The 10,487-nt window shown below is 31.6% G+C and overlaps 1 protein-coding gene across 1 annotated transcript; it reads right to left on the reverse strand.

Moving 5' to 3' along the window:
- On the reverse strand, positions 1-8,659 carry LOC101512734 (AUGMIN subunit 4). The gene is made up of 13 exons (XM_004500013.4): positions 8,299-8,659; positions 8,064-8,111; positions 7,524-7,649; positions 6,459-6,800; positions 6,229-6,328; positions 6,068-6,116; positions 5,306-5,399; positions 4,751-4,822; positions 4,608-4,666; positions 1,825-1,893; positions 1,682-1,733; positions 575-652; positions 1-319 (listed from the first exon to the last, which is right to left on the reverse strand). The coding sequence occupies exons 1-13, from the start codon at positions 8,425-8,427 to the stop codon at positions 242-244; spliced, it is 1,296 nt and encodes a 431-aa protein (XP_004500070.1). The 5' UTR covers positions 8,428-8,659; the 3' UTR covers positions 1-241.
- Between the last annotated feature and the right edge of the window lie 1,828 nt (positions 8,660-10,487).

Here is a 10,487-nt window from a genome sequence, read left to right on the forward strand (position 1 = left end):
TTCAATAACCACGCCTTTCGTGAGTTTCGTTAAGTTGATTTTCATAGCCTTTAGCTTTTTCTGGATTAATATATCAACTCACTCTTCCTAATGCACCACAATGGAATGATGTTTCAAACCAAATGGTCTTTATCTCTATCAGAAGTGACAACAAATACAGGGTTAAGGAAAGGGGTCATGCCTTTAACACCATTCACATATAGACAACAAAACCATGTTAAATGAACACAACATTAAACTTCTATGTACTAGCATTATCCGGCAAACGTTTCAGATCCATTTCGACTTGGTCGATTGTCCATTGCATGTTCTCCAATTTCTGCACAATTTGATCAACATGAGAACTTGTTAGTTTATTTTAAAAGTAGAAGATTTCTGTAGGAAATTGAAATAATGATATAAACGGGTGCTTTTTTTCCTGAAATTCAAGTAGTTTCAATTTAACTTGGTCCATTACTATATCCTCTCAATTTTCGTATAACAGAAAAATTTGAGAATTTAATGAAAAGTTGATTGACGTATCTATAACATTTGGTATGAATGAAGTGTGTAGTTTAAGCTAAACAATTGTCACCTTTACAATGTCGTGGTACTGTCTTGCAATGTTGTCAAAGTGAGGATCAACACCCTGGTACTCACGCAGACGAGTAACCTGGTACAGGGATTGATATCAGTATATATAACCAATACATACATGATGAATGATCAATACAATGGAGGAGAATACAATCATAATGATATCAACTATAAATTTTGGTACTGCGTAACCAGAATGTAACTACTAACCAAAACCATATTCTAAAAATTATTTCAATGCTAGAGAAATAATTAGATCATGTCTCAGGTATTAGATAAGACTTTAATTGTCAACCCTTGGCAGTAGGCACAGACTCCACAATTGTCAAAATAAAATATTAGCAACACTAATTTTCTTACTCTTCTGCACAAAAAAATTCACATTTATATGATGCAGACGATATTGTTACTTCACATCTTTATAAAGTTGCACCAGTTTTATAAGTATACAGGTGAATCACTAATTTTGTCCTTGAAATTAGTAAGGGTCCGTTTATCTTGTGAAAACATTTTCAATTTTCATTTTCTTAAATTTGTGTTAATTTCATTTGCTAACAAGGAATATGTGAGCCTCATGAAGTGGACCATTGTGACAGAGACAAAATGAAATGCTAATTAGAGATGATGCCCTAGAAATAATAAAAACATTTATTCATCATTTTCATTATTTTCAGAAATAAAGAATTGTTCACTTCACGAGGCTCACATTTTCTTTGTTAGCAAGTAAAATTAACACAAATTTAAGAACCTGAAAATAGAAAATGCTTTCACAAAGTAATCAGGCACCAAGTTATTATCAACTTGAATTTGAACATATGAGAAATTATGAGCTCATTAAAAGTTCTTGGTGCATCCATATCTATTAAGGTGGAACATTTACAAAAGAAAAATGACTATTTAAAAGACATCAATGGATTTAAATTCAATGCATAATGAATGACAAGATGCTCTCTACAGGTATGACATGTTCTGAGCTACTGTCACAACAACTGATGTCTCAATGAAGTCACATTTTCGTCTTGAGAAGAGCCTAATTCATGGCATATGTCATCCAAAAGAGACCACTAAATCATCCAAATGCGGAAACGTAAACATGGAAACATACCGCTTTATTATATGCAATAGAAGCCTCTTCAGTAGCCTCAACGAGATACTTCCTAAAAATTTAAAGGAAATGGCTTATTAGAATTTAAAGAGGAGATAGTTCCTAAATCAGGAATAGAGTTACAGAGGTTTCACCATTCATACCTTATCTTATGAAGGGCAGGTATAGACTCCTTAGTGTAAGTTTCAAGGAGGAGAACATGTTCTAGAACCCTGACATGCAATTGCAGATATCAAAATTATTAGATAACAGAACCTGGCAAAACTGACATTGTGAAATTGCTGATGATTTAATAGAACTGCAAAGTTATGTAATTATGTATAGGCTTTCTGATAGGATACTACATGTTGGGCTTAGCCCAATAGAGGAGCTGCATAAAGAATAAGAGTTAGTTAGAATATCTCTTGATTTTAGGGAATTTCTGTTGTAAGAAAGTGGGAGGGGAAGTTAGGAAGTCATTCAGAAAAGTTGCTAGCAATTGGTTAGGAGATATTTCTCCCTGGTTTAGGAGCTTAGCACTGATTTAGGAGTTCATAGAACTCTGGTTTAACTTTCCGTTTCTGCTTTTCACCATTGTAGAGCTTGATGCTCATCACTTTCAATCTATAAAATTACAGTTTCTTTATCTTAAAATTTGGAGTTCTATCACTTTGTTTGAATAAATAACTTCCTTTGAATAATATCTTAATTAAGTGCTTTTAGTGTAAATGCTTATCATATAATAGTTATGTATAATTCAATTCATATATGAAAACAGTTAAAGTGACACACAAAAAAGCAGAACTTAGTTATAATACATACTATTTCATCTTAATTTAGGAAGCAAAAATTTCAAGAGATATGCCTTTAAACATTTAACCCCATGTTATTTATCACTGAACTCCATCCAATTCTTTGTTAGTTTCTATGAATTCTAGAGAGTCTAAAACTGCCAAAGTATCGCTGCTGACCTGTATATCCAATACCAATATACAAAGTTAAGAAAACAAATATCAACATTCACAAAATCCTCCAAGATACATTCAAAGGAGTATCCTGCAACTTCTTTATTTGTTAAAAGAAATTATTGACTATTGAACATTTGTTTAAAGTACGGCTTTGATAATTTGATATACAACTCCAAAAACTTGCCTTAGAGCTTTTTTCTTAAGTCGTTCATCATGCAGTGAGCAGAACTGAATTACATACTTCTTTGATGAAAACAAAATGGATACAAAAAGGCAGAGGATTTGGTTATTGTCTAGAAAAATAGAGTATAGTGGTGTGTTGGACTTCTTGAATTAGCAAAGTTGTCTCTTAATGAACTAGACTTCGAAGCTATGCTTTTTTGGAAGATTATAATGGGAATACGGATATAAAGTTAATATTAAACAAACAGCGCAGCTATATAGTACGAAACCAATTTCTATGAAACTATTCTAATCACATTTTCCATCTATGTTGCACCACATTTTTCTGTTTTGCCCAATATTCTAATTAGTTGCCGCTGCCATTTTCTCAAGTTCTGCACTGTTCACGACCCGCACCTCACCATCTATACGAACCATGGTTGTTGTCATTGCTTTGCAGTTTTCTTTTAAGAGTCATTGCTTCACAGTTAAACTCAATGAACCTTTGAACAATAGTTTTAAATTGCGGTTTGCAAATGCAATTGCGACCGCAATATTACGGATCTTAAAGTCTCCGTAACGACATCGTAGCTGCAATTTACGCAGCATTGGCCGTATTTGTCCATATTTTTCTACAATGTAAAAGTTTGCAGCATAACTGCAACCGTCACCGCAACTTAATAACATGGAGAGTTTGTGAAATTGATAATTAATAGTTATGTGCAGAAGATCAAAAGAAGCTCAAGGGAGTAAAAGTGCTTGGAGGACTTTGGCCTTCTAGTTTGAATTACTAAAATATTCCTATCAAGATGAAAAAATTTAATGAGACAGTTTTTGAATCAAATTAACTGGGATGAGAAGTTACCTATGCGGAAGAATGATAGGAGTAGAGTCACAAGAAAAAGGTTGAATTGTTTAAAGAGATTGCAACCCATTGCAAAGCGACTTACTTAACTAAAGGTTTGTTTCCTAACGGGAGCAACATCCCTAGTGAAAGAAAGCTGCGAATGTTTCCCTTGCTTTCTCAGTTGCCCTGTTTCTTCTGCACTTTTTCAAGTTGAAGAGGGCTAACAAAGAAGAGAGAGAGCCAAAAGTTTTTCCACGAAAGATGGCCAGGTTTGTGCGTTTCGTGAGAAGGTACGTTTGTACCATTTAGCGTTTCTCTTAAGCAAATAATAGGCAAATGACTAGAATCAAATAATAGGGAAATTTAAGTGACATAAATCCAGCAAAGTTTTAGAGTTATCTGTGAATGAACTACTGCAACCTGTATTACAACAAATTCTACAATCCATGTTACTTAAATTATGCAGTTTGACCAAAGTGACAGAGCTTGAACCAAGTTAATATTTGAATAACTAATAACTACCTCTGTGCATGTATAAAATCCAAACTAACATACAGTATAATTTTTAGAACCAAAATCACTTTCCTTTAAGTAGATCAAGCCAGTCTTACATTGTCCAGATGTTATAATATTATACATGTTCTGTTATATTAATCTGTATTGTCGATGGCGGTCCATGGCGGAGAGCCCAAAATCCTCTATTTTTGGCCGCCATAGCAGCCATCACGTGTAAAATGTTCATGGCAGATTGTTGAAATCCCGCCACCGGCCCACCACTTTCCGCCATGGCACCACCATTGATAACACTGATATCAATCATTAAGCAAAATTGTCTATTTACAAAAACTAAAGAATCCCTTTGGGAATATTTCTATAGTCAGCGCTCGTTATTTTGAAGTTAAAAAACATGACAGCATTTTAATATCGAAGAACAATGAAAAAATATAAGGTAATCGATAGCAAAGCATACCTCAATTTTGCACTCATTGTCTCACATCTTTTACAGAGCCATGTTTTCTGCAGATCATCCTATAAACACATTGGGAAGTCAAGTCAAGATCAATCCTTGTTAATTATACACATAGTGGAATTTAGTGAAAAATAAATACTCACATATTTATGTTGATGCTCCAACTTCAAATCTTTGACAAGTTTAATAAGCACCCCAAGTATCTGCTCCAATACCTGATAAAGAGTAATGACATTAACTATCTACATTATACCGCCATGAACACAAGACCGAACAAGGAAATACTATATCCATCCTCAAAATATAGGATCCCGTTGACTAACTCACGAGATTTAAAAAAGTTATAGAAGTTTTAAATTTATTGACAGTTAATATTGTTTTCCATGTTTACCCTTCAGGAAAGATAATTATCTTATTTCTCTATCATAGTAAATTACAGGTTGCAGAAACATATGTAACATAATTAGTGGTATATTGGTTAAGAAAATAATTAATACAGATGAAAAACTGAAAGGGGGGGGCCTATAAAAAAGGACAAAAAAATCTCAAGAGGATTCTATATTTAGGGACAGAGGTAGTATAACATATAAGCATAACAAACCACACATGCAATCTCCGCAGATTCAATGTGGAGATTTTTGGGAAATGTTTGTGTCAGCAAGAGAGATGATTCTTGTACCAAATGCTTATCCACATACATTATAATATTCAGCGAATTTTCTATCAGCGGAATAAAGGTCATCTCTCAGTGATGCTTCTTCTCTTTCAATCTCCTCAATCAACAACTTCACTCTAGTAAAACAACATAAAAGAGAAAGAAGCTTTAGTATACAGATACATTTCTAGTATGAACAATCAAGTACCGAAGCATGCATTTCATACATTACTATTCTGCTACTTCATTAAAGAAGACCTTCGCCAGCGTAAATATGTGGTTCGCATAAAACATATGCAATGGCAAATGTAAGCCAAATCCTACTTAGAATCCAAACTAAAAGGAGATTTAAAAAAACAACTCTCGTCTTGTGGGGATATAGAAACCAAAAATTAATTAAATCTTGATCCTTATATCCCAAATCATGAAAATTAAAGGAAACTGTGAGTATACTAGGTTTAACAGTTAAATAGGTGGTTGCCATCAATATAGACATCTCAAAAATCTTTTGCAAAAATATAGACATGATTCTTTCGGTCATTAAATTAGAATTGATCATCTATTCAGAGACTAACATGTCTCAACTCTTCAAGACAAAAGATTGAAACTGGGAAGTAGCCTTTAAAGCCTTAAATATATGCAATTCTCACGTAGAAGCCCTATGTTGCGTACTTACGCCTCTAGCCAGTGAAAAAATGAGAACTCTTTATGTTACAAATTACTAGTGAATACGAATTTCCAAAACATTCTGTCCAAAACAAATCTTAAATATTAAGAGAATTAAGCTACTTGAATAAGCTCAAACCTTTCTGGAAGCCGTGAAGTTGAACTTTGACTACCGGATGATGATGAATCTAGATCAAGAAACAAGGTATCAGCTAGCAGAACCACATTATAAATCAGAGGAAATCACCAATTCACCATTACATACCCATATTATCACACGAATATTCAATTCAGACTTACCGTTGTCATCCAATACAAAAGCATCTGATAACTTGTCACATTTCATTTTCAAGCGAGCATCTACCTCACGTGAGAGAGACATGCGATATTCTGTCATATCCTAAAGATATTGATTATGTGTCAATAATGAAAAACGTAATCAAGCTAATCACTTCAAAATAAAAACTATCACAGGAAAAAAGGTACTAAGAAGCTAACTTTCATTGACTGGTTTATGTTCTATACCATACCACAGATAAAGGTGTTTGTTGATGCTGAGTTTGCCACAAATATGCAGGTGTAATTCCGAGAAAACGATTAGGAACACCACCAACTTTAGTTTCCACTGGATCCATAGAAGCAAGAGAAGAATTAACCCCGTTAACAGAGCTGTTTGGAGTGGAATAATTAGAAGAATTCATGCTTGAGTTGATCACGGTGCTGGTGCCAGCACTGTCAAGGGAGCTTCGAGACACTACGCTTAGCTTTTCAATATCTTCATCGTGAACTTCTCCATCTTTGGATATAAGAGGTAATCTCAATCGTTGAGCCGCTTCAGCGACAATCATTTGGTGTTCTAATGTCTGATAAACCTGACAATATACAGACATGTTCATTTAAATCAATGAAGACCAGTGCCCCCAAAAGGCGTTTAATGCACAATGCATAAATATGAAAGCATGAAATATCAATAATAAAAATAAAAAGATAACATAACATATTCTAACAAAATTTACAGAAAATAATATAGATAACATCTAAATTAAAATAAAATTTCACAAATCTCTTAATAGATTAATCTTTCTATTTTGCAATTCCATTACATATAAATTAAAATTCCCACTATCTTCATTATTATTATGCAGTTCAAATATCACTTCCCTCCATGTAAACAAAGATGTCTGTAGTGAAGAGATTATCCATATTGTACGCCATTCCCACAAAGAGAATTTGGTAAAGAGTATATCTCTCCATGATCATGACTCAAATTTTTTACTACAAACAATAAACATTATTCTCAAACATGTAACCCATGATGTAACCTATTCTGATATTCAAAAATCAATATCTTCATTATTATGCTGTTCAAATCTCACTTCCCTCTATGTAACCTAAGATTTAAGGTATGGAGTGAAAAGAGATGATTCATTTAATTATAATGCACCATTCCCAGAAATAGCATTTGTAAAGAGTGTGTAATTGTTCCCTCCATGTTCATGACTCAAATTTTCAAGTACCAAAACCAACAACATTCTCACACAGGTCTTATATTGTTTCTAAATAAAACTAACTTTCCAGTGATAATATTTCAAAACCTGAGGAGTGTTTCTCAATCCAAACTGCGGATAAAGACCGCCAGTATCTCTAATTCCACCAATGCTCGACACAGAAATGGCTTGATGATACTCTTCCACCATCGCAATGGCCTCAGAATATATAGCCTGCAACCAAATCCACCACATCAAAAATTATAAATCACTAAAATAAGGAACACATTCACACTAAACTTAATCACATTCATACTACCAATTTCAAAAACCATATATTCAGTCCCACATTATAATCCTTAATCCAAACACAGCCTAACAATATTTGTATAATATTATGAAGCACGAATACTGACACGAGACGGACACTGATACGTCAACATTGGTAATACTTTGAGAAAAAAAATTAATTGAATGTCATCAATGTGTCAATGTCGTGCTGCACCTTGGATCAGAAGTGTTGGTGCTACATAATCTATGTATACCTATAAAGCACTAACATAAACTTTACACATGTTAGACACAAAACACACCTTTAATATGAAGTGTGGATGCTACATAGGTGTATACATACATAAACATACATACCATGGCTTCGAGGTACCGAAGTCTTTCCCTGCACATTTCCTCTCTGGCCTACAAACCAAACAGAAAATTTCAATACCCAAATAAATTTAATTTTGTTTTTTTTTATATATTTAGCAAAATGGGTCAACAAAAGTTTGAATTTTGAACTATAAAATGAAGCACCCAGTTTCCAATTATTAAATGGGGCAATTTAACAAACACATAGAAAGCATTATTTAGAGAGAAAGAGAAGTACAAGTTGGAGATCGTTATAGAGAGGCTTGGAGATGAGAGATCCATCAGGAGCCAAGCAGTGGCGCTCCAACTGATCAACCACCTGCGCTACATCGGTAGGGAGGTTTTGGCCGTGCAGACCTTTCACCATTGATTGAAACGGTGTCGTTTCAGTAGCTGGTTGAAGAAGAAGAAGAAGAAGAAGAGAATTGAAGAACAAGTTTGGTTCGGGGATCTCAATTAACAAATTCAAACTGAAACTAAACAAAATGCTCAAGTTTGCGATTTGCGAACTTGTTTTCGTAATAGTTCATTGCGCGAATACGTTGGATTCAACTGATTGTTTGCGGGTATCTGCCCTAACAATCACAATTGCCAACCTTAGATTTTAATTTGCTGCAAAACAATTTTGGATGATTCTTTTTTAGGATATATTTTAGGTACATTTACTCTCTATCATAGATTAATTCTTCTTTAATGATAGTTAATATGTTAATTTAATTATTTAAGTTATATCTGTGAGTTAGAAAGAAAAGGGAGGGAAGATTTTGATGATAAAGTAGCCAATAAATGAAAGAGAAAGGGAGTATGGGTTATGCACAATACGATAAATAAAAAATTGAAAATATATATATATTTCATGAGTTGATCTTAAATTTTAATTAAACTTTCATACATATTAAATTTGAATTTCTGTTAAAAAATGTAATACATCTCAAATAAAATTATTTTTGAATTGTCAATACATTTCAAATAAAATTACTTTCGAATTGTAAAACCATAATTTTCTATTAGTTACGCGGAGATGATATCCATATGAAATGACATCTCCCATATAATAGTAAGTTCAATCCAATCATTACCAAAGGAAATATCACTACAAACAGAAAGGAATCAAATGAATTCAAAAACAAATTTTCATAGAATCAGTGATTACAAAGTATAATCATACTAAGTCTAATATATCTAATATGGAGTGCTTATCGTAAATCAAAATTTCACAAATTACTTTTAAATAGTGAAGTTACCTTTTCACCTCCAATTATTATTATTATTATTATTATTATTATTATTATTATTATTATTATTATTATTATTATTATTATTATTATTATTATTATTATTAATTATAATATTATAAGCTCTGTTTTATGACAAATTTGTCATTTTCGATCATTAGAAGATGGTTAAGTATATTAAGTTTTTATTATTAGTATAATCTGTAATTAATTATTTATTATTTAAATTATAAATTATACTTATGTTTAGTTAATTATTTATTTGAATTGTTGAAAGAAACAACATATTTTATAGTTGCCTGCATTGGAAAACAAAATGACACCATCAACGGAGCCGCTTTTAAAATATGTGTATTATTAAAGTTGGCTGAACCTCTTTAAAAAAAATCAAAACAAAAGATTATACCCTTTTAAAAAAACACTATTTCATCCTTTTTTTATAATAAAAAAACAACATATTTCTCTACAGAGAAAAAAATTAAAAAATTAAAAAAAAAAAAAAAAAACCCGGCGTATTTCTCTAAAAAAACAGCATATTTTTTAACTCAACATACTTTTTATGATACAAACACTTTTTTCTATCCGTGGTTTCATTTCTATGACTATGAATATGTATTAATGCCACCGGCAACGGGTTTTTTATATATATATATCTTTTTTTTTTGAAAGTTATATACTAGTATGTCCTACTTCCAAAATAAAATATTAGATTGTTCTATTTTTTAGCTTCAGTTGTAGGTCGCAATATGGGGATGCGACTTCCCGATGGTAAATTTTTTCTACTTCACTAGATGGTTGCATCCTCGGGATGCGACCTTCTATTTAGTTAATTTTTTTTTTCTTCGAATTTTGTTATTATTGTTATTATTGAGTATATTATTGGGTATATTATATTAGATATATTATATTTATTATTATTAAATATTTTAAAAATAATTATAACATTAAAAAATATAAAATATTATTATAAATAATAAAAGTAATTAAGTTAATAATATTATATATCTTTTAATAATTATTATAATAATAAAAATAAAAATAATAATAATTTTAATAATAATAATAATAAAAAGAAAATTCTATTAATAAAATAAAAAACTTGTATTATTTAATATATTCAATAATGTATTTTAATATTATATATTCTTTGGTTGTTGAATTTTGTTATTTATTATTGGGTATATTATATTTA

This window comes from Cicer arietinum, chromosome 5, assembly GCF_000331145.2.
Source record: "Cicer arietinum cultivar CDC Frontier isolate Library 1 chromosome 5, Cicar.CDCFrontier_v2.0, whole genome shotgun sequence".
Classification (NCBI taxonomy): Eukaryota; Viridiplantae; Streptophyta; class Magnoliopsida; order Fabales; family Fabaceae; genus Cicer; species Cicer arietinum.

Coding starts and splice junctions, on each gene's coding strand:
- LOC101512734 (XM_004500013.4), bottom strand. CDS start 8,427: ATGGTGAAAGGTCTGCACGGCCAAAACCTCCCTACCGATGTAGCGCAG. Junction 6,329..6,458: donor AACAAACACCTTTATCTGTG/GTATGGTATAGA, acceptor CAATATCTTTAG/GATATGACAGAATATCGCAT. Junction 4,667..4,750: donor TGGAGCATCAACATAAATAT/GTGAGTATTTAT, acceptor ATGTGTTTATAG/GATGATCTGCAGAAAACATG.